The 25344-nt window shown below is 27.6% G+C and overlaps 3 protein-coding genes and 2 long non-coding RNA genes across 8 annotated transcripts; 1 reads left to right on the top strand and 4 right to left on the bottom strand.

Moving 5' to 3' along the window:
• Nucleotides 1-1038: 1038 nt before the first annotated feature.
• On the bottom strand, nt 1039-5726 carry LOC107167360 (uncharacterized). Its single transcript, XM_015516379.2, has 4 exons — nt 5380-5726; nt 2586-3100; nt 1843-2524; nt 1039-1771 (listed from the first exon to the last, which is right to left on the bottom strand). The coding sequence occupies exons 2-4, from the start codon at nt 3040-3042 to the stop codon at nt 1345-1347; spliced, it is 1566 nt and encodes a 521-aa protein (XP_015371865.1). The 5' UTR covers nt 3043-3100; nt 5380-5726; the 3' UTR covers nt 1039-1344.
• Nucleotides 5727-5924: 198 nt separating this feature from the next.
• LOC149055180 (uncharacterized) lies at nt 5925-13906 on the bottom strand. 3 transcript variants are annotated; one of them, XR_016192218.1, is made up of 6 exons: nt 12810-13906; nt 12685-12731; nt 12187-12553; nt 11917-12080; nt 11640-11801; nt 5925-7704 (listed from the first exon to the last, which is right to left on the bottom strand). It is a non-coding gene; the product is annotated as an uncharacterized LOC149055180 (long non-coding RNA). The 3 variants fall into 3 exon arrangements; XR_016192217.1 differs by lacking the exon at nt 5925-7704 and having other exon boundaries at nt 11590-11801; nt 12175-12553; XR_016192216.1 differs by lacking the exon at nt 5925-7704 and having other exon boundaries at nt 11590-11801.
• On the top strand, nt 7693-9914 carry LOC149055181 (uncharacterized). Its single transcript, XR_016192219.1, has 3 exons — nt 7693-8095; nt 9501-9693; nt 9757-9914. It is a non-coding gene; the product is annotated as an uncharacterized LOC149055181 (long non-coding RNA).
• Nucleotides 13907-14061: 155 nt separating the features above from the next.
• mRpS31 (mitochondrial ribosomal protein S31) lies at nt 14062-15885 on the bottom strand. Of its 2 annotated transcripts, none has more exons than XM_015516380.2 (2): nt 15405-15885; nt 14062-15285 (listed from the first exon to the last, which is right to left on the bottom strand). In XM_015516380.2, the coding sequence occupies exon 2, from the start codon at nt 15243-15245 to the stop codon at nt 14133-14135; it is 1113 nt and encodes a 370-aa protein (XP_015371866.1). In that variant the 5' UTR covers nt 15246-15285; nt 15405-15885; the 3' UTR covers nt 14062-14132. The 2 variants fall into 2 exon arrangements, with proteins under 2 accessions (XP_015371866.1, XP_089086038.1); XM_089229912.1 differs by having other exon boundaries at nt 15789-15875.
• A 968-nt stretch (nt 15886-16853) lies between these two features.
• Nucleotides 16854-22381, bottom strand: LOC107167359 (wee1-like protein kinase 2). The gene is made up of 2 exons (XM_015516378.2): nt 22006-22381; nt 16854-19743 (listed from the first exon to the last, which is right to left on the bottom strand). The coding sequence occupies exon 2, from the start codon at nt 19650-19652 to the stop codon at nt 18099-18101; it is 1554 nt and encodes a 517-aa protein (XP_015371864.1). The 5' UTR covers nt 19653-19743; nt 22006-22381; the 3' UTR covers nt 16854-18098.
• Nucleotides 22382-25344: the final 2963 nt, after the last annotated feature.

Below are 25344 nucleotides of genomic sequence, written 5' to 3'. Positions count from 1 at the left end.
ATGATTAGGCGTACATTTCCAGTCCATACTATCTTAGTCCGTGGTTAAGACATTAAGGGCCAATTGTACCATCTCTGATTAAAGTTAACCGGAGTTTAATCGGCCAAATTTGCACGGTTAAATATCTGTTATCAGCTAATTAAGCGTAATCGAAGTTTAACCGTAGACGGTACAACTGCCCCTAAGAGTTAAGACTTAATCCAGGGGAGTCTAACTCTACACGGCGATTCCACAGACTTCTATACTTTAATATTAATATAGTAAAACTTCTTTTTAGCTGAAATCTGTGATACAGTATAGAAGACTAAAAAAAAAAAAATAATTAATAATAAAAACAAATATTTATATAAAAAAAAAAGTTTTTTACTAGAAATGTGTACAATATAATATTGAGAAAAGCTACAATACATCATATTATAATACCTTTCAATAATTCAATTGTTTTAAGAATAAATACAATTAACACAATACCATTTTAGACAACAATATATTAAAAAGATAAACTATATATATATATCAAATAAAATTAAGATGTAAAATATAATTGTATTTACTTTGAATTAACCTTTAAATTCTTGAATCTTATTATATTTACAATTAGTTTGAAACATACTCAAAAATACAATTTAAACAATTTTATATGATTGATAAAAATATTTACAGTTTATTGAAAATACCAAGTACTTTGATACAATTGTACAAACATATTAAAATAAACGAATTATATTCAATAAATAGATGTATGAATTGAACAATTAAATTTAAATAATTACATTAATTTATTCAAATAATAAAAATTCTACATGGCTAGAATGTTAAGATACTGTAGTGTAATATGAAAATAAGATCATAAACGTAATTATGTATCAAATCATAATATTTAAATAAGATTAACATTATTTAATATTTAATGAATATTCAGCCTTTGAATTAATTGTATGCCTTAAGTAATAATTTAAACTTAAAGATTTTAAAGATTCATTAACAATAACTATAGTTTATCAGTTAAATTTAAACATGAAAATTGTCCTACATAATAGGAACTGCGTTCAATTTCATGGTATAAATTTTTAGTACATAATTACATACATTAATACAGTATTAACAAATATTATTGTATCATATTTAGCTCAACATTTTCCTAAAAATATGAAATAAAAAGAATATTCTGTAAACTATTAACAATAAAACTCATATATTTTTAAAAGAAACTAATTAGGTGATTGAGGAATGTCATTCCTCTTGTCAATCTTAGTTATACTCACCAACATATGTGATATTCTATCGAACTTGAAAAAATAAGAATGAAATTAACTCAATATTGTAGGAAACAAATGATTTAGTTTAATAACATAAACGATTGTTTAAGATCTCATAGCATATCCTATTCCTTAAAATAGGCATATCATCTTGTACAAAATCTAGTTTTGCATCACGAGATAGGTACTCTGCATTTACACAAGTAAACACTCCACAATCATAACCATTTTTTTGTTTGGGACAATCCTCAGCATCCATTATTTTCCATCCACTACTGTTGAATTCTTCATTCTTTTTATTCTCGTATTCTTGTTTTAGATAATCAAAAATTATATTTAAACATTTAGGATTTTTACCACCTAAACTATCATAATATTTCACGGTTTTTTCAATGAAGTTTACACATATCAGACACCAATGGTTACCCAAGTGAATAGGACTGAACATTTTTTTACATGCAAATATATCTTTTTTTCTTGACCAACGACGAACAGATTGATATCCTTGTGATCTATACAAAAAAATAATTAATAAGCTGAATAAAAAATTAAATATTTGAGAATTATAAATATTATAACTTACGATAATTTAGAATAGAAGAATGTATCAAATGAGTGAATGTTAGTTGGATCGCGATCAACTATCATACCCAAATAATGATTGATAACTTCATCATTTAACCAAGCATTATGTACATATATACTTTTTAAATCCATTTTTTTTATATTTTTCCCTTGTACAATGTACTCATTTAAAGAACTAGACATTTGAAGTGCAATTGATTCAGCTATTTCTTTAGAATAACCGGGGAAAACTTCATTTTTCTTTTGTGGCTCAATTTTATTTAATTCTTTTTTCATGATCTCTAGTTTTTCTTGGAAAATATCATCGGGTGATTTTTTTTGGATTGTTGTTTCAGAAGTTAAAATGGCAGCTGCTTGTTTCTCTTTAAATTTTCTTAATATACGTTCATAAAATAACTCTTTTTTAATAATTCTATTCTTATGAAGACTTAGCTCTGGAATGTCTAAATTTTCTTTACCAGATGTTTGGGATAATTTAGATTGATTTAAAGTATTTTCTTTATGATTACTCATCGACAATCTAGAACTGGAAACTGATAAAATGTTGGTTTCTGGTTTTGGTGTAACATAATGTTTTAAAATCATTGCAAATGACTTATCCATGTTAGCGTTAGTTGATGTGTCATTAATTTTTAATGCAGAAAATCCACCTTCCATACTCAAACTTAATTGTTTTGTTCCTATAGATTAAAATTGTATTAATTAAAAAATATAAAACAAATATAAAATATTATTTTTTACCTTTAATTGAAGATCTTTCTTCATTGATAGCTTTGGTACTAGCACTTCTAACCATTTCATTACTTCGAGAACTTATAAGTTTTGGATTCGATAAACTATAAGATCGAATAATTTTAACTTTGGCATCTCCATCGTTACTTCCAGTTAAATCTATTGTCCTAACTGGTGACATAGTTCTTCTTTGCTGCTGCCTACCTTCAATGAGCATAACAGGTGGACTGGCTCTAAGCGGTACAGTTGATGGCACAGATTCAACAATTTCCACCTCTTCGGTTTCAGATAGGGATTCATCGCTGATTTCAACAATTTCTACGAGGCTATCATCCATGCGCACTCTTTTATTATTTATAGTTTCACATTCTTCATGTTTACGTTTTGTTGGTCCTCTAGGTCCAGAAAGTCCAGCCTTGTCAGCAAACCAATTTTTTATGTTCCTTAATGATTTGAAGAAACCCATAACAAATGTAACATAAAGGATAATTTGAAATAAATGTTGAGCAGCAAAATTCAAACAGCTGAAAAAAAATGAATTATACATGAAATATGTTGATAATATTAAGTAAATATAAATATAAATAAACTAATGATTGAAATAGGTTTTGACCAAAATAATAAATGAATTACCATTTTTTTTTACATAATTTAGTCATTAGCAAATATTATTTTTGAAAAAATAATATGTGCACTTATAAAAATTATCATTTTTAAGTTTTTTTTTACTTTTTTGAATGCTTGTAAGTAAACATTTTTAACTTCATATTTCATATTTACAATATTAAAACATAACAATGTAAATTCAAAACAGTACACACCATACCATTTAATCATGCTTAACTATCAAATGTGACAGTATTCAAAATTTTAATCAAGCCATTTAATCATGGGTTTCAGTTTAAATTGGTTAATGTAATACCTAGGTAAGGTTGGAAAACGGTATTGTGCCTATAAAATGCATGAATACTACGCAAATGAGCTTTTCATGGCAAATCGAATAAAGAATGTCTTTTTTTTAATTTTTCTATATAAACATATAGATATAAGAAATATGTGTACTTTCCTGTTATACAAGACTACCACTATTAATGCAACTTCTTCTGTTAACGTGGCTATCACAATACCTTAATAATAACTCAAAATAGAACCTTATCTCTGTAATTCGTTTTTACACTTTCCCATGATTGTTTAACAACAAACAAAACTTTATTATTGATACAAAAACTTTTATTTTTATTCCATCTGTAATTCTTTTTTGCATTTTCTAAATTTATATCATAATATGAATACAATACCATATTTGTTTATGGCAAAAGTAAAAGGATATCTCCAATGTACAGTCTTATAAAAAATACTTTTGAAAAATTATTAAAATACTAATACTAGTATTCAAATAGAAAAGTATTAAAAATACTTTTAAAATACCTACTGTTATAAAAATAAATTTTATGAATACTCACTAAGTATTTGAATACAAATACAAGTATTTTTTTTTAGTTGTATACTATATAACATACATGTTTTATGTATACTGTATATTAATATCAGTACCTATATTATGTTATTATTTGCCATACATTTTAACAATTTGAAAAAAAATTAACATATCCGACGACTATTTAGATGTAAATACATGTTCAGGTATCTAAATCTTATTGATACAATTAAATTACAAAAAAAAAGTGATATTAATAAAAAGTGGTATTAACTACTAATATGAAATTATTTAAAAAAATCCAATACAGAATTCATATAAAATTAGTGTAGCATTTTGAAAATTTTATACCTTAAAATCACCTACTTTTTTTATACGAAATGTTTTCTGTTTTTAATCTCATTAATATATTGATTCTTTTTATATATAATTATATTATAGCCTAGTCAATTATATAAAAATGTATCTTTGATATTCCATGCTCATGGTATTAATAAATATGAAATTACTTTTTTGGAGTTAAGACTTACAGATTAAGCCGATTTAATATTATTTCAACAAAAACAATATTATTTTTGTTGATGTCAAAAATAATAAATAAAATGAACCATATGGTATTTAAATACAAGTATTTATATTATGTTAAAAATGTTTTTAAAAAGTATTTAGAATACTTCAAAAAGTATATTCGAATACTATACAAGATTGCCAATGTGACAATTATATTCTACGAAAAAATTAAGAACAATTATAAGATAAATTTAACTTATAAATAATTGTCTCTAAATCTAAATTTTGTAAATATGTTTTAAAATATTTTTTTTAATGCGTGAACTAAGTTTTCAAGGGCACCATTAGAAGAATGATTGTAAGACGAAATCGAAGCGAGAAAAATTCCATATTTTTTTCAAAAATCTTCAGAAAATAACGATGGACTTAAATAAGTGTAGCCAACAATACAAGTCAATACAAACATTAACAAAGAATTAAATATGATTTGTAAATATAAATAAAAATGAGGTAGTCTGTGATAATAAAAAAGTAGGCAAACTTTAGTAGTCTTAGATAACAAAATTGTGATGTTTGAGTATGTTTCACATTCACACAACAAGGTAGTCTCGTATAGAAGAAAAGTAATAAAAAATTACTAACAATGTATGAAATGTTTCTAGAAATAAGTACCTGCATATCTTATTAAGTCCAGATCGAAATTTAACTAAGTTTGAATTATAAAAGTTCTGTCGCTGTCTATGTCTTCAACTCATTGTTTTTGGAACCTATTTTGGTTACTGACAAATACCGATCAAATGTTGCAGAACATCACCTTTGATATTCAAAGCTAGGTATGAATAAATGAATACTTACTTTTACACAGGCCCGCGAACATGGTAGAGCTGCGATGGTCGCGACTGAATGAATCAAAATAAACGAATCTGTCGACTGTCGAGTACACAAGTGACCAGATCCAGCGGATCCCGACCGAATGATGTACCAAAAATATTAGGTCAAATCAGATATCGATCTTTAAGTCTTTTGGCGGTTTTTGATGAAACTTTTCTTTCGGTCCTGATACGACTAGAGATGGGTAGTATCAAATTATTCGATGGTTTCGATTTATTCGATAGTATTCGAATTATTGGAATGGTCAATTATGGACACCAGGTCGAAACAGTCAGCTACTAACCCAGCTCGTCGTGCCGCCCGAAAACAGATTCGGCACTCAGGTAGTGAATACTGAATAGTGATACGCTGATACGCCAACAAGGACTAAGATAAACAGGACTGGACTGGTAACGAGATAGTTATCTATGGAACTACAGTGTAACCATATTGTGTAACGCTTTTGGTTCGATTGCGATTTTAACGCCATCTATGATCCATTCTAAGAAATATTAATACATCAGTGTCCAGTGATCACCATTATTCGCTATATAGATACAACTGTACTACCATTGATTATAGAATCAATGGTACTACTATTTAAAAAATAAATATATCCTATACTCCGTACCACGAGAGAACGCATACGGCTGGCGCATCCGAATGATTGCGCTCCGTCGTACCGAGGCCAAATTTCCCCTACCATACCACCAGAGAACGCATACGGCAATCAGCTCATGCGCGAAAACGACGAGTTTTGGTCGGCCGCCGTATGCGTTCTCTCGTGGTACGGAGTATAGTAACTTGTTTTTATTAATTCTTTAATAATCTTTGCTTATATACAATAGGTGCTAATATGGGGGGGGATTAGCCTCCCCCCCAAAAAAAAACAAATGATTTTACTACTAATACACATTATTTAATTTAAAAGCATCATAAGAATACTCAGTATCCTGATCTGAGCTACAGCTTTGGCCCCCCAGATTTCAAACACTATTTATGCATGTGCTTATAATATATCCAACTAAAATTAATTTTTATTCATAGTACTTAATATACAGTGTATTGATTCAATTTTAAAGTATTGTTGAAAATAATTGTAAATTAAATGCTATTTTTTTTAAAACTAATTTAGCATACTTCTTTTTCTTTGAATTTATTTTTGTTGGATTTTATTTTCCACATTGGAATATTGTCGCATTCTTGTTGTGATATAATACTTGAGGATAAATATTAAAATTTCATTAAAATAGTATGCATATTAAAATGCTAATATAGTTATATCCAAACGCCAAACCCAAGAGTTAATAGGTGTGTATAAATGTATTAAACTATTGTAATTATAAATAGAAATAACATGCAAATAAATATATGTATAACAAATGCTAAATATTATCAATAGATAGAGTCACATTTGTCCATGTACTGCAAGCGTTACACTGTGAATCTGTGATTCCGGCTACCCTGAGTACCCGCACTCGGCGGCGCACTCCACCCGTTTATCGTTTCCAGTCCAGTAACCAGTTTATCTATTTTTTTTTTTTTTGTAGTATTTTTAGTCTGTGGTTAATAACGACTAATGGCAGAATCGCTTCGCCAATTTCTACTCAATAACCCAATAAAGCTGAATTATTTAAACAACATTTATCTGATATATTTCAGCCTCATTCTGATATCTTCTCTCCCGAAACCATAAATATCGTGGAAGAGTCTCTAAAGTCTCCTCTTCCAGTTACTATACCAGTCAAACACTTAATTTCAAATGAAGTGATATACGCCTTAAATAAATACCCTCTTAATAAATCTCTTGGATTCGATCTAATTACAGCCGAAGTTGTTAGATGTTTGCCCGAAAAAGCAATCATCCACCTTACACATATATTTAACTCCATTTTTAAACTCACATTTTTCCCGATTCTGTGGAAATTTTCAATCATAATCCTCTTGTTCCAAAACCTAATAAACCACCAGACACTGTATTATCCTCATTCCGGCCCATTAGTCTGTTACTTTTTTTTGCCAAAATTCTAGAAAGACTTTTACTCAAACGAATCTTACCAAGCATAAATTTCATCCTTCCCCACTCACAGTTCGATTTTCGCAGTACCCACTTGTTCCATTTTAAAATTCACCAAGTGCATAGAGTTGTCGATGCCATTTGATATTCACTTGAAAAAAATTTTAATGTACATGTACTTTTTTAGACATTTCACAGGCGTTTGATTTTACTGTCGTGGTGAAATGTATCTTGCGTAACGCCACCGCTCCAGTGTGTAGCAAAGCTTGTGTCAGGTTAGAGATGAGGAACACCTAAGATTAAACATACAAATTAAATTGTTATTAAAGTTATTTTAGAGAAGAGAAAAACAATGGGACATATATAAAACATAATTTACATAATATTAAAAAATAATTACTTTTAAAGATTAATTAGCTTAATAGTTAATAAGTACATTATTATACCAATTTTAGAATTAATTTTTAAAGTTTCAAAAGTTATACTGTTTTGTATGCTAGAATTAGAATATTTTTTTTAAACAGTCCATCAATATTAAAATACGCCTACATAAGTCTTTGTAAATTTATTCAGTGCAATAAAGGTTTAGTAGTTTTAGAATATCTGAATATACATTCAATTTATTTTGGGTTTTGTAAATGTGTAGAACATTTATAGTTTGAATTTAATTCTTAAATTGTCTTTGTAAGTACTCATTCACTAATAACTTATTTATTTGCTTTGTTATATTGTCACCAGGGTCAGAGAGATTTAAGAAGGTGGCTTTGTTAATTGCTTGACACAAATTTACTAAAAATGATTTAGTGCTGCAACTTGGTTATTTAGGGCCCCAGGGCGAAATTAAATATTGGGCTCTATAGCTCATGTAATCTAACTCAATGTTTTTTGTATCCTATGTAATTTTTTATGGTTTTTGAATAAAAAAAAAAATAGCTCTAGGGACCTAGGGTACATAATATAGAATCTTGCTATAGACATTTTTTTTTTTTTTGTTAATAAAATTATTATTATATTGTATGACTATATTCTATTCTATCATTCATTATAAATGCAAGTATTTTATGTTTCTAAGGAAATAAATATCTGTATTTTAATAATATATATTATCTACATCTAATACTAATTATTATCTATTTATTTATTGTGTTTTTATTATTACTATTTAAATTCTTATTATTTCTTTGATTAATAGCAATTTACTTGTTAAATCAGAACTTATATCTGATTGATACATTTATATAAAGTCAATGATACAACAATAGTAATTTCCTCTGATCCCAAAAGTTTTTGAAGTTTCAAAAAATTGATTCGCAAAATCATTAGCAAAAAAACTAAAAACCATGCTTTGGACAGGTATACAAGGGGAGGGGGCATGGGAGCAATGGCCCCCCAAAATCTAAAAAAAAGAGGCTAGCGAAAAAAAATTATAGAATCATAGAATATTTCCATTCTAATATATAAAAAGTAATGTAACAAAATATTTTATAAGCATAAAATATTAAAATGAGATATAAGATTGAGTAATCTAAATATTAAAAAAAAATTTTTGTTTAATTATTTTTTAGCCTATTTAAAGGTAACCTAATCAGTAATCATCATTATCCTGATGTTGAAAAATATTAACACACCTAGTAAATTTTATTATAATGATGTGTTTCAAAAATTAATAAAAATCCAGAAATCCAAAAGACGAAACATCTTCTTGCTTTGATAAAATTACTGTTAATGTATTTAATACCCATTTCATATTTATTAATGCTTTTAATGCTTAATTACTTTAAGGGAACATTTTGTTTTAGCTGTAATGCGTTTGTAGTCGAATCTATGAAGATTCATGTTTGTTCTCTAAGTATAAAAACAATAATTTCCTAAGTTTTTTGACAACCAGCTTTTCTATTTAATATTTATAGATAATACTCAGTTAGTACAAAAGCCTAGACAAGTTTGTACTGTTAAAAAGATTCTTCCAACTGCCAACTCTAATTCTTTTCTTATTGGTCTCATTCCTTATCAGATCATGATGATGAGTTTGATGAAGAATCACTAATTTTCTTTATAGATAATTATTGTTTTATTATGATGAATATAGATACTCTTAAAGAACAATCAAATTCCAGTACATGTCATATAATTTTAGGAGTTTCTAAAGAACATACCTATGGTAAATTTCATAACTTCAGTAGACGTAAGCAGACCACTTTGGAATCACAAAATGTCTTTGGGAGAAAGATCAGAAAATAGAAAAATTAATTTATGGATCAAAATATTTACTGAATTTGATGGTAGATAAATTTCTTAAATCATATGCTGTTGTAAATTATTCATGATACATTTTCAATATTTAGGCAAATATTCTATTCAGGGATTAAAAAACAGCTGGAATTATCTTGAACTAAAATATACTAGAGAAAAGAAAGCTGGAGTAAGTGGTGCAGCAGAAGCTAAAAAAGAATGGCCTTATTTTAACATATTAAGATTTTTAGATGAAGTATTGATGATTGAAAAATGGTAAAAAAAAATTAATTACTTAGAAATGTAAACATATATTCTTATTTTATTGTACACTAATTGTTATATAAATAGTTCAAGTGAAAAAAAAGACAGGAAGTCTTAAAAGTATGTGTTTTTATACTTTTCTGTATTTCTTCCTTGAAACTGACCTATCAATGAAATATTTTGTATGTTTATTTTCTACAGAATCTGCTATGGAGATGATTATTGAAGAACTAAAGTATAGTAGACCTAGACCTATTCCACCATTGGATCCTGTATTTATTGAGCCCGAGTCCAACAATGATACCAAGTTTGGTTCATATTTAGTAAGTTTAATGTCAGTCTTATCAAAAACTAAAAAATAATTCTTCAAGGAAAACTGATTGCTATTGTCATTGAAGAAATGAATGATTAGTTTTTAGATCCTGAGCGAAGCGAGGAATGTATATTGATTTTACCATGTGTTTTTTTTTTGTATGTGTGTCATCACGTTTTGAGGCAGTAAAAGTGCTTCGATTTTCGATTTCAGTACCTTGTTCAATCAGAAAGTAAATCTAGTTTGTACTGTGGGGGGTAAAAAATAAAAAATTCCCAATATTTTGGGAAGGTTAATAAAGTTTTATATCTCAATAATTGGGATTAAAATTTAATACAAGGCACCTAACATATTGTTACACTAGCAGTTGAAAAATAAAATAAATTCATAGTCACAATTTTTTTTATAAGCATTCAAAGTTTGGATTTTGACAAAATACGTAAAAATCACAAAAATTAGCAAAAAGCTAGAAATTCATGAAAAAAATTTTTTTTAAATCTAAGATTTGAAAATTTAATACAAGATTTCTAACAAGTTTGTCAATCTTTATCACAAAAAAAATTTCCACCAGAAATTCAAATTAAATTTTTATGAGCATTGGATTTTCACTAGATTTCTCAATTAGCGATTTTCTTATTTTGGTGTAACTCTAAAACAAATGTTCGCAGATACTTGAAATTTTCACTGAATGTTTATATAGGCATTGAAATATTTGATAAAATTTTCAAAATATTTTGATTTGTTTTGAGCTGTTTACTGACATTTTAATTTTTCAATTTTTTTAGTTTTTTTTTCTATAAATATCAATAAAAATGTATTTGTTGGGTAGAAAACCTTGAAAATTTAATTCAAGACACCTAACATATTGTTACAATAGCAGTTGAAAAATATTAAACATACATAGGTACTGCATGATTTTTTTTTATAGGAATTTTAAGTTCAAATTTTGACTAAACACACGTAAAAATTACGGCAATGTTCAAATTATCTTAAATAGAAATTCATAAAGTTTTTCTTTTTAAATCTAAGATTTGAAAATTTTAATTATCAATAATATATCCTTGACAGATAAACCATCTCCGCTCAGAAAAGTTTTTCGTATACAATGATATAATATCATTGGATTCAAATTTAATTCCATCTATTATAGTAACCTACTTGAAGTCTTGAACCTACTGTACAGCAGAGTGACAGACATACACGACTTATCCTCTTTTTAATACTTACGGATCTTATTTTTTATTCGACTAAAGTTCAATGATGAAGAAATGTTTTTCATTTGATTGTTTAATGTTATGTTAATAAGTAAACATTGTTTTTTTTTTATTATTTTAATAAAATATTTTTATTTGTAATTAATAGGTATTAGAGTTTTTATAAAATTGCATTATACATTTCCATACTGAAATGAAACCCTACCTTCTGTAGCAAAGTAATCAGTTAATTTTGACCTAACTTCTTTTGAGTTATTGTCATAAAAATTTGTTCCCATTTGACCCATTGGAACTAAACTGGCTGAATTTTGGTTTGCAATTATTTCAGTTTCGCCAAAACTTGTAGAGGAGTAATATGTGTGTATTCCTATAAAATAAAAATGATTTTCATAATAGAAAAAAATAAAGTGCATGTAAAGAGTTAACCACCATTTTATATATACAATTTTGGTATACATTAGTTAACAAAAACATTGTATTACCTGACTCAGTTTCTATTTTTAAAATTAAATTATGAAGAACCACTATTGCTTTGATGGCACTCATCACAGTTTGCTCAGATGCAATAATTACTCTTTGGTATATACGCCACCTTGACACTAATATTCCAAAGCAATTTTCTATGCATCTTTTTACTGGGCTCTATCTGAAAATATCAAAAAAATGGTTTAAAATGTCCATATAATTTGTTAATACAGATTTTATATTCAATCAAATCTCTAGTAGTTATTAATATTTACTCAATAAATCACCTATAGTTGAAAATGGTAGATTTCAAAGATAATTTTTCAATTGCTCTTCCGGGATATAGTCTCGTCTCATTAAATTTGTTGGGTGTGGAAAAGCTTTGTCCGCCACAATGAAATAAGGACAGTCTTCAAAATGTTCACTTATAGGTGAAGGTTCAGGTCTTCAGGAAAATTAAAATCATTCTGTAGTACCCTTTTACCTATTTGGCTATTTAAGACGCAACGAAAACTCCCGCATCACTACACCTGCCAGGCATTCCAATATCAACACAATGTGTCATGTCATGTAAAATTATAATTGGCATCACAAACGAATGATGCTAAGTGTGCCTTTGTAATTGTGGTTGATAGAACCACTATTTGGAAATGCCTGAAAAAAATTAAACAATAACAATATAATTTACCAAACATTGTGCATTTAATATGAATTGATCATTAAATTCTAAGTAAAACGATTGGCTTTTTTATATTTTAATTTTCTTAAAATAAAAATGTACATACTTGATGTACAATTTTTTTCATCTTTCTTCAGTAGGTGTAAATAACACCTAAAAATATTACCAATTAAGTTTAGTATAGAATTTATTTAGGTACTATTATCTATGTTTATTTAATACTATAATTACCTCAGCTTACATCATCTTTAATACATCTCACAAACAATTGCAGCATTCTAAAATTATTTTTGAAATAGTAGATTTGCCGATTTAAAAATTAAACATTATGTCAGTCATGCTTTCACCAGCAGCTAAATGTCTATTTAATGATTTATTTGATGTCATATTTTTACATAAATATTATATAAAACTAACTTTAATGTGGCTGATAAAATTTCTTCGACTGATAGAATATCAGGTTTTGGATGGATTCTCTTAAGAGATGAGCCCATTAAAATAACCAGTTCTTCAAATGTAGTTGGCAACATTCTGGTAAAGTTAAAAAATAATTCTGAATTTGATAGCTTATGTTCATTAATCATAGTGTTATAATGGCTATGATCAATACATTCTCGTAGCAAAGGCCTGACATACTATCTACAAAAAAATTATAGTGAGTATATTGTATACAGGGGATTTTTTTTAAGAATGATCTCCCGTTTTTTCCTTTAATACTACATTTATTTTAATAAGTACTCCTAAAAACAGTATTTTTAAATTTCTGATGATTTTTGTACTACCTAAGGAATGTCCGACACGGCGACGTGTGACAATAACTTCTATTCTTTAAATTAGAACCTCCTTTTTTACTGCAAATTATTTAGAGGATGATCTTCTTGAAAATGTTTATACAAAAGATAATAATCTTTAAATATGATATTACAAAAATATAAACCATATGTAATATTAGATGTATAATTTATTATACTTCGATCATTTTTACACATTATTTATATTAATTGATCAATAGCAATTAAGAACATTTTTGAATGGTAAGTGCTAACTATTTTACTATTTTAATTTTAATTTTATAGAATGGAAAACCCTATATTAATACCTTAATTAACCCGAATTTATTACTTTTTCTTTATTTCATATACATTTTCTTCTACAAGATTCATTATTAATGAAATTAGGAAAATTTTTCTTTTGTGCATTTCTTTATTAAATTCATGAATGTTATAGTTGAACAATTTTCGTTGAAGTGCCGCCAACATGGAGAAAACTATAGCATTGTTGAAGTAAATTGTCTGTTATAACAAGTCATAAAGCATAAAGTATAAATTAAAATACATAGGTAATTGGAAAACCAATTGCACATTCCTTGCTTGGTGCTCCATTAAAAATCTAGAAATATGTCATTCTAAATTTTAACCAACAATGATTTTATTACATCTATAATTAAAAAAAACTAGCCAATTTAAATTAAAAAAACAAGACGTATGGTGTAAAATAGTTTATTCACTATTTTTATGCTCTGCACTACAATAATATTTATTTATTCATTTTATTTTATTCATCTGGAATTGAAGGTTTATAATACTCCTTGACATTTTCTGGTAATGACTTAATTTCAAATGCACCAACTTCATTCAATAATTGATTTTTCTCATAGAAATACTGCCTGAACCAATTAATGTGATCTTTTTTTTCTTCAACAGTCAGGAATGGATTTTTTGACAAGCCAACACATACTAATTCCATAAAATGTCTGATTGGTCCTTTTTTAGGGCACCATTCTTCAATTAGTGGTTCTAAAAACACGTGTTCAGCAAAAAACACATTGCTCTCATCATCCATACCTTGTTCGTTATCAATAGGAAATTTCCACAACTTTCCTTGTTCTGTCCAAATAATCATTTGTTCATAAATATTTCTTGGTGGGTGTGTTACTGCTATCTGCAAACTCTTTTCATGCAATTTATCCCAAGTAGGCAATATTAGAATCTCTTTGTTTTTTTCAAAGTTTTTAAATATACCAAGAGGTTCACTGCTAAATAAATTAATAGGCACATAATTATCCAATGGCTTTTTGTATTTTTTAGTTCTTTGATAATCACCTGAACTATAGCCTAATAACTCTTTTACTCGTTGGGCTCTATCAACATCACTAAATTCCACAGACTTTTTAGATTGGGAACGGTCAATTTTCATTCCTGATAGTAGATCATCTAACTGAACAGAAGATTTTGCCTTTTTTTCAGAGGAATCATTAGGTTCATTGTTATAAATTCTCAGCAAATTCAATAAATCCGATTTAGTTTTTTTGGTGTCACCTCCAATTGATTGGGCAACTTTAGTGGCTGCATCAGATAATTTTTCTCCCAATGGCTGGTTCTGTTTAGAATCATCAATTTCTTGTTTATTTTGTTCCGCTTTTCTCGCCAACTTTCTAGGTTGTGCTAATTCAATAGGTTTAGATTGTTGAGGAGGCATTATGGTGTCATTCCCCTTTTTCATGGTTTTTAAAAGATTATTTAGTTTGTCAACAGCTAATTGGTTCTTTTTTGAACTATTATCATCATCTGATTTAAAACGCCTAGTTAGACAATAAACACCCCTAATACAATTACGTTTTGATCCATTAATATACGGTATGCACTTGATAGACAAAGTAGGATTCATGTTGAATATTGTAGTAACTGTAATTCTGTTTTTAAATTTCCTAAAAAAAAAAATGATAAAAAAAATAAATATATAATTCACAAACTACACAGTGAAAAATACAAATAAAAGCTGTCAAGTCAAACTGAGATGAGAAATAAAAACAATCCTTTATCTTACTTGTCTTTCCTGTAGTTCCGAATTCTAAATGTCAACTTCAAAAGTTCAAACAATAAAGTTAATTTATTCACATGCTATTATTTTTGTGAATGATAACATTGATTTTAATATTTAATGTCTTAATCTAATGATAATAACAACGGTTAACGTCTTAACGTGATAAAGTTTTTAATTAATTAACGTGAAATACGTCTAAAAGAATTAAAAGAACACTAAGCAAAATATGTAATATAAGTTATGAAAAATTGAAGAGTGAAAACACTAGAAGGAATCTTATTGACTAAAGAAATTCCCAAGTACACTTTGACTGAAAGAACTAAAAAGTAAGGACAATGACTTGAAGCAATATAGCGAATAGGTAGTAACTATTTACCTAATACCTACATCGTATATTATCGGCTCAAAGTGCTCAAGAGTCAAGACTATTTATGAAGACTCAAGATTCGTGTTAGGAGTTAGGACTAACGTGTTCCAGCCTCTTTGATAACATGATGAGAAAATAAATGATAATTGATAACAATCAAATTAATTTCAACATGGTGAGATAATCTTTTTATTTAACACAGATATAAAATATTTCATATCTGTGTTATTTAATATTTTCTAAATCGCGAACTGTGATTAAATATTCCGATTGAAGGCAAGATCTCGGATTGAGGGTACCAATAAGTTTTATATTTACATGGTCTGGAAATAAATAATAATATCTTTAGCCACGTGCTAAGATATCGTTGTCCGTGTTTATACCTATAATGGCCAATTCATTAGACTAAAGAGTAGATTCACAGGAGTACAGGACCCAAATAACAGTTGAAAATTCACATATCACAGCAATTAGTCTCTTGTATCTTGATTTTGGAAAACTCAAAAGAACATAAGAGATTTAAATTTATTAAAATACATTTTATAACCATAGATGGAAAAACTAATTATTTTCTGAACAAATTATATTTTTATGGGTAAAATGTATAATCCATGATACACATATCATTGAATTACTTATTAAATAAGAAAATCACATTTTTTTTTCTTACAATTATTTCCTTTTAAGGGTATCACAAAAGTGTCTTCATGCCAGTGGCGCCAAACACGTATTTTAATGGGGCGGTTCGTCTGACCATCCCTATATTTAATTATGGTGATTTTATGAAAAATGAATTAACAATATAATTATATGGGTGGTGGGTAATGGTAGTAACTAATTTTTATACTTTGCCCCACCAAATGAAATACAAGTCTGCTTTGTGTCACAAATGTAAATTAAAATAACCATTTACATTCAGAACCCGATTACTCATAAATAAATTTACTATTCGTATTACAACAAAATTATATATATATGGTTTCAGTAGATATTTACAGCAATAGAAATTAAAACTCTAACTACACTTAAATAACTATCTTAACCAGATGGCTCATATATAATATCTAAAATAAATAAATTGAAAATATTGGTGTTAATTGTTTATTTTTAATTAAATATAACATCAATTGTTACATACAAATATCTTAACATTAAATATGAACATAGGTATTTTTTAACAGTTCAGTAACTTTGTTTAACTAATAAATTATAATGCATAATAAACAGACAATGTAACATAAACTTAAACGCATTAAAACGATTGTTATTAGGTATTAACAATAATAATAAATTACAAGTTATTAATATATTCATAGTATTTACGCTAGTATTATTGTTGGCATTGAAGAGAAAATAATCTTAAATATTACGGTTTTAAACTTAATGTAAAAACATAAATAAAACTTAAAGACATGCATATAGTAAATAATCTATAATGCACTTTAGTTTTTTTTTTTTTAATATGGGCATAATTTGAAACATTAATAAAGTGAGTTTTATAAAAAAAAATATATTAAAATAGGTGAAAAACAGATTATATTATTATTCAACATATTATATAATAATAAAACTAAAAACATTTTTTGTTAATAAAAATAATAATAATAATAATACCAAGACCCTAATAATGTTATACGTTCAAAGTCATTTCGGACAGTACATTATTAAAAATTATCAAAATTATAAAAACTAAAACTATTATGTAATTAGAATTTAATTTAGGTATAGTTATTATAAGATAAAATATAAACATAACATATACATTAAATTTTGATTACTTGATATCAAAATATAATGTATCTAATGCTGTAAAAGTAAAACAGTACTAGTTGTTATGTTAATTGCTTATGAGAAGGTTGACTTTATAATATTATGTAATTCATGAAGTACTTAATTTAAGATTTAATTGATATATTTTCCTTTTTTTCTGTACTTAAAGGACTTTAACAATAGTTTGTAATTATACAATTTTAAACAATATTGCCGAAATGAATTTTAGAAGTATAATTACAATGTGACAACTTATTTTTATATGCACACTGAGCAAAAATAATAAAACATAAATCATAATATTAAAGAGTGCTGTATCACAGCCTCTGATGAAGAAATATTTATCATGCCGCAAATAACTAATGTTATTTATAACTAGCGTAACTATAGAAAATCACATATTTTCATAAAACGTATACAATAAAAAATTCACAAACTTTTTATAAAAAAATAATTTGAGACCCTTTGCACAAAAAAAAAACTATAATTATCATCACAGAGTTTAAGTTACAATCTAAATAAAGAAAAAAACAGAGTTAGTAAGTTACAATATTTTACTTTCAAAATGAATAATAGCGCTTCGATTTTTGTCCAACCAGGCGCCTCTTATGCCATGTGCTTAAAGCTATAGGGACTCGCTTAGAGGTAGAGGTATTTCTTGTAGTTGGACAACATTGAGTAGATCGTGTTTCTGTACAACTGGCCAAGTATTCCCTTTTAAACTGTAAAGTAGAGATCTCAGCCAACTCTGACATTTTTAATGTAACATTCTTGTATACATCAATAGCATTTGGCCGATTGAGAGGATTTGGATCAATCATATTTGCTATAAGTAAACTAATTCCAAAATCTTCTATATCTGGTACAAATCCATCCCTTAAAAAATGCCATTCTGGTCCATCACTTGGCAACCTTAAAGCTGAAATGGCTTCATATGCAGTCATTCCTAATGAAAATATATCAACTTTCATTATTGTTGAACTATCATATTTTCCACTTAACATTTCTTTAGGTAAATATCGGCCATCGCCGTCTTCCACATCACTTAAATTGTCTGTATGTGCTACATGACCGAGATCACCAATTTTGTAAATTATATCTCTATCAACTTTATCTTCATCAGTTTTCAGGAACTTAGAATGACTTATCATGATATTTGCAGGTTTTATATCCAAGTGTACCATTTTTGACATATGCATATAATGAAGACCACTTGCTAAATGAGATAATAGACGCTCGATGGCAGCATCATTGAAATTGTGGTGCTTTGTAAATATCATTTCATCTAGATTTCCACCATCACAATATTCTAGTTGTATAAAGACTGAATTACTCTCATTCCATGCAGAATGATAAGCAACTATATTTGGGTGACTAAATAAAGCAGCATTAGCATATACCTCTTTACGGGCATAATTTTCTCGTCTAGTTCCAACTACTTTTTTAAGTGTTTTCTTAATAGCATATGGCATTCCTTCTAGCATATTGGTACACTTATAAACCTCACCAAAATCTCCTTTTCCAATAAGATCTTCCACTTTGAATTCTTTAAAATACCTGGATACTTCTAGATCAGTTAGCTCAACATTTGTTAAATCTTTAGACCAGTTGTCAAGTGTTGATGATTCATTATTATTATTATTGTTATTGTTATTTGTCCATTTTAACCGTAAGTCAGTTGCTGCAGGAGAGAATGGGTTAATACTAAATTGTTTAGGTTTAGATATTGTTGATTCATTGAGCAATTGACATGAATTTCTATTTTCAGATAATTTAGATTTTGCAATAGATTGAGATCGATCCAATATGCCTTCTTCAAGTTTAAGAACACGAATCCTCTTTATAGGGGGTGAATATGATAACTCATCTTTTTGAGGTGAATCAGCTTTTGAAGGTGAAGCTAAATGCTCAGCAAACCTTAATGGAATTATAGGCCGATGCTTACGACTGGCAGGTGTCAAGGGTGGAATATATTGTACATGGTTAGGTGGTGTTTTAGGAGACTCTTGTATGTTGGCAGCAATAAGACAAGGTTCATCCGAGTCACTGAAATTTAAACGTCTAGGTAACAATGTAACTGGACTGAACAATCGTTGTACATCCACGCCGTCCATGTTTGGTCAAATAAATTTGTATTTTTTTCAAGTATAATTTGTCAACATACAAATTGAACATTGTAATACACTATCTTGAGTTACACAAGACCTGAAAAAAAAATATAAATATACTTAGTACTATGTTATAATTTGAAATTAATAAAAATACATTTTTTTTACCTTACTATGAAGTATGGTAAAATCAGATAAATGATAATTAACAAAATATAAACTATGAAGTATTACAGTATAACCAGGGTTGGGGAGTAAAAATATAACTGTATCTTGTACCATGATACACAATTTTAAAGTATCAAGTATCATTTACCATATATAATAATTTTATAACTTGCAAGATGATTTGAAAAAAAATGTAATTTAACTGCTGCAGCCCAACTACTATGTGTGGTCCTACTCTTAATGTGCTTATATGGCTGTAATTATTTACTCTTACAGTCATACAATGATACAAATAAGAACTAAACTAAAATTTTTGTTCTCGTGAAATATGCACTTACTAGGTACCTAAATATGAGTAAAAGTAATTTTATGAAAAGTTATAACTTATAAGTAATGAGTTTATAATTTTTGAATGATGTAATGTATATACCTATTTAGTTATAAATTTATAATTTGTATTATTTAATATTTAAAACTTTCTAAGTTTCTATGAAGAAATAATACTTATAGGTAATTAATAGGAAGTTAATAAAATAAAATAAATTTCAAATGTATAATATAAAATATGGAGTATTGATGCATGCTTTTTTTTTTTAATTTTATGCCCAACTCTAAGTATAACCAACTGGCAACTACCTACCTACAATAAAGATAAGGCAGTGGTTTTAAACACAAGGCTCACAAACTCTTTTGATGTGGCATGCTATAGTTCAAAATTTGTAATATTCATGATTGCTATTGAATGATATTTTTTTTTTTTTAATTCAACTATCAATAATTAAATAACATAATTAATCAACATACTATTATTTGATATTTTACTCGACATTTTATCTCTACATCCCTCGTTAGTAATCTCTAAATTCCAATGAGATAATTTTTACATTTTAAGTATTTATGTGTAGTTACAGTATGTTTATTCTGTATGCTGTGTGTGTAACTCACAATAATTGTTATCTATATAAATTATAAATTGAATAGACATAAGTAAAAAAGTCTACAAAAATATTTTACAAGTGAACCATTGATGTATTAATATACAAGGTGTAACAGATTGAACTGACTTTTGGAATAACTTTTGTTCAAATCAATATTTTTTTGTTTTTCATGTTTATTTTTTAGTATTCAAAATAAAATAAAAAAGGTAGGTAATTTAATAAAAAATTGTTAGGATAAATTCAATATAGTCTATTTGTGAATCTGATTTTAAAAATAATTTTGACGGTAAAAAGATTTATCAAAGTCAAGTAGTTTATTTTTTCGTATTTTTTTTAAATTCAATATTATTTTAGTTAAATCAATTTGGAACGTAATAACTTTTTTTCAAATATAATTTTAGAGAAATAGCTGACATGAGTATATTTCATAAATTATTTACTGATAATATAATAATAAAAATGTATGTCATACGTTTAATCAGTATAATTTTTTTTTTTTTTCAAGTCTTTCTGTTACACCCCGTATATGTAAATGGCCACTGGCATTTTGAATTTGAGTACACTGGATTAGGTAATTTTAATCACTATTTATCTTGTGTATAAAAAAATTGGCTAGTGAACTCATACATAAGTATTACAATAAACTAACTTACTATTAGAGTAAAAAAAAAATTTGCACTAAAAATAAATAAACCTGGCTATGAAAATAGAAATGTTTAAATTAAATAATGATTAGTGGAAATCCCAGTGATTTCCCAATGCAAATTAAATATAATTATTACCTAATATTATTTACAGATTGAAATCATTAAGTGAAAATTATCAATCCTAAAATCTATTAGATGTATTGCTAGACCTATCGAACATATTTCAGTAATGTTTTAAATAATTATGAATTTCAAAATAAATGAAAAAAAAATTATTTTTAAAGTTTATGTACCTACTTAAAATTAACTGAATGATTGTATAAAATTGAGTAGATACACCTAGTTTCAGTTGATATTGTGAAAATATACCAATTTAAGTTTCAACATGAGCTATTTCTAAATTATCAACTGAGAATTAAACAGAACTAAATACACATAATACAACAAAAATGAATCTATACAGCGAAATTCGGTCATAAGCATGAAATAAAGATTTAGAAAAAATCTTTAAATTAAGTACGGCAACAAGAGGGTGGTCTATAATTTAAAACCTACTTTCCTAGTATACCTACCAGAATAATGAATTAAAATTATTTGTGTACTTACATGACTGTGAGGACATTTTCGATCGTCGAAACTGTAGTCCGACGGATGTGAGAAACGAATGATTAAGGAGAAAAAAAACACTTTCACCACGGATAAAAAAAAAAAACCACTGGTTTCGAAAGTGAATTGACAGACGACAGTGTTCGAAAACAGGTCTCCGTGGAAACGACACAATAACAATAGAAAAACGAAACAATGTCGAGAAGGCAGAAACGAAGAAGCCCGTCGGCTTCAGACGGGATTTATATGCGATTACGCAAATATAAAAAAACTAAACGAGCGAAAAACTCGGAACTGGCGATAAAAACTTGACTGGAGGGCCAGGGCGCGCGAATGAGTCATACGGCAGTCGGGTCGTCGAGATAATTGTACTATGGTTTGAATAATATCAAGAAGAGCCGAAAAATGTGCGGCATGTAAGGCGCCAAGCCATCGGATTGGTCGGTGTGTGTCATGTGATGGTGGACCGGCGACACTGTGGCGCACAGTGTGTCCAACACTCCATCGCAAACGGACGAGTGATTGTTGTCGTGTTAAGATAAAACGCGGGAAAACGACGGCGATGCCGGCAGCTGTTGCTCGTTTTTTGGAGGGCTGCTTGTAAGTTGCAGCATTATGCACCGCCGCCGAAGCCTTTTATTATTGTGATGTTATTTGTTATTGTTATCGTTATCGCCGGTGAAGGGGGAAAATAATAAATAATAGTATGGAAATGGCGGGTTGGGACTTGGGAGTAGCAGCTGCGGCAATCGCACTGCCGCCACTGCATCAGCAGGCTGCAGCCTGCATTCTGATGAATGCCTAACGCGTACGTCCTGATACCGAACTCGGAACTACCACAATACTACGATAGTACTCTTCGTAAAACCTGCCAAATGTTGTTTTTGTTATTGTTATTGTCGTTTTCTAGAACCACGTGCGTTTGTTTATCATTATGCCGCGTAATTTTTGTTGGCGTGCTCCGCTATATTATGTTGTTCTACATAAACTATAAATAATTATATATTTATTATTTATTTCTAATAAAGCGGATATGCGCTGATGGTCAAACAACACGACGTTAACATTAATTAAATATTTCAATAAAATATTGCGAAATATTTGACTTTATTTTTCGTTTTTTGTATTCATTAACATATAAATATACGATATTGAATAATATGCTGATTTTTTTTGTACATTCGTTCTAAAATAGATTTTCCATGGAAATGTAAATAGTTAATTTATTATCCTGAACGAGTTTCATAAACCAGAATTTCGATATCATCATTATTTCGGGAGATATCGCAATGGGTAAATCCTCACGGGACATTCTGTATAATATATTAATGTTATACATTTATAACTGCATGGCTGAATTACATTTGAACATTAAATACTATTACAGAATTAAGTTTTATGTATAAATGACTAATGGGCTCTACCCAAGCTTGAAATTGTTCTTTACAAATTAACAACAAAAATAATTAATATTTTATGGTATAATATAGAATTTTGAATAAATGGAAATAATTACACGGCTATTTAATAAATAACGAACGAATTTTTCTTAGTAATAAAAAATATCACATCAATAAATTATAGCGAATCATACCCAAATTATTAGGATCATAAGTAGTTATTAATTAAGGTCAAAAACCAAAAAATAAACCTATTCCAGGTAATATCTAAAACTTATAGTTCTTTGATATACCTACTATTTTCATCAAAAATATAATACTTGTTGGTAAATATAAAATGACAGGAAGGTATAAATATATTTTTATCATCCTTAGTAATTATTCTGGAAATTAGTGATATTGAAATATATTATTATAATGATTGCAATATATTTGGTTACAATAGTATATTATGGTAAGCTATTATTTTCTTAGTTTTTAGGGCAGTTTTTTAGAGCAATAATAAGATTTATATTTATTGTCTATATCTATCAAGTATCACATGAGCCAAGCTAGTGTTGAAAATTTACAAATTTTGTACATCTAATTCCGCTCACCAAAATATTATAAAATAATATACATAATAGAGTTCAAAACCGAATAAAAGTACTAATGTACTATACATATTTTTTAATTTCCTACTGTACAGTTCATACTTGTTATTATAAATAGTGTATCCTACTGCACTCACTTTTTAAGACGAGGCAATTAGCAATATTAGAAAAGTGCATTATATATTGCAGCTACAAGTTGTTATTTTACCTTGTTCGCAATGTTTACTTTCGTTTTTATTTGTATCTATGATTGTATGGTGAATACTTATGTGGTACAAAAAACTACATTAATGTAATATGTAAAAATTAAATATATGTTTTAACTTGTCCCAATAACATTTTTAAGGTATAAAATACTAAAAATGCCAATAATGTACTTTAATTTGGGCATGTATATTTTATAATAAAGTAAAATTTTGTCATTGTTTCCGGCTGTTCGAGATTGTTGATAATGAAATTTGTGTTAAATTTCGTGTATATAACGTTGTTTAAGTGGTAGTCAATTAAAAAATCCCGGTCTTTATTCTATGATTGCTGAAACAATATAATTAATAACACGATAATTAATCTGTTATGTAACTCGTTCAGTAGTTGTCCATACTTCAATACTTGATTAATAAAATCATTTAAAATTGTATTTAAGTCCTTTATGTACCTTATACGCCTTAGAACTTTTCATTTGTTTCGTTAAGTAAACAATACAGTTTTATTCACATTTTGTATGGTAATAAATTGTCTAATTAAGTATAGGTACATAAATAAAAGAATACCGAGTATTTATTAATTAAACTGTATAAGTATTAGTTATTTCCACCAACTGCCATGTGTAAAAATATAAAATATTGTATATTCTGATAAATGTATTTTTTAATATAAAATATAATTTATTGAAATCAGGCCCGACACCGGGGGTAGACGATATAGGCCTACATTTGACGTAGGTAGAATTTACATAATATGAAGTGTGGCAAAACTTAAATTTGCTTAGGTGTGTTTAAGCGCTTAAGCAGGGCCTGATTGAAACCAGTTTTATGTTTTAACGAAATATAAATTATAATAGATCTAAGATCTCGTAAATTGTATAAAATATTTTACTTTATATATATTGCAAGTACCTATAGCATGTATCCTATGCACGGTTACACACTTCCAATGAATAAATAACATTAGTTACCTATACGTATTACCTATTGTGTAGATATATAATATTAAAAAGAATAATAGATTGAACATCTGTAGTCTGTAGAATGTAGTATTGTAGTTACATTTTTTTAAAGAAAAAAACCATATGGTTTAAGACGTCAAATTATAAAAAGAAAAGTGTCAAAAAAACCTTTTTTAGCGTC

The sequence above is a fragment of the Diuraphis noxia genome, unplaced genomic scaffold (genome assembly GCF_037042655.1).
Source record: "Diuraphis noxia isolate RWA-SAM2 unplaced genomic scaffold, SU_Dnox_SAM2 contig0005, whole genome shotgun sequence".
Classification (NCBI taxonomy): Eukaryota; Metazoa; Arthropoda; class Insecta; order Hemiptera; family Aphididae; genus Diuraphis; species Diuraphis noxia.
Note: the sequence above shows the minus strand (reverse complement) of the source record. Positions and strands in the feature narration are given on the sequence as shown.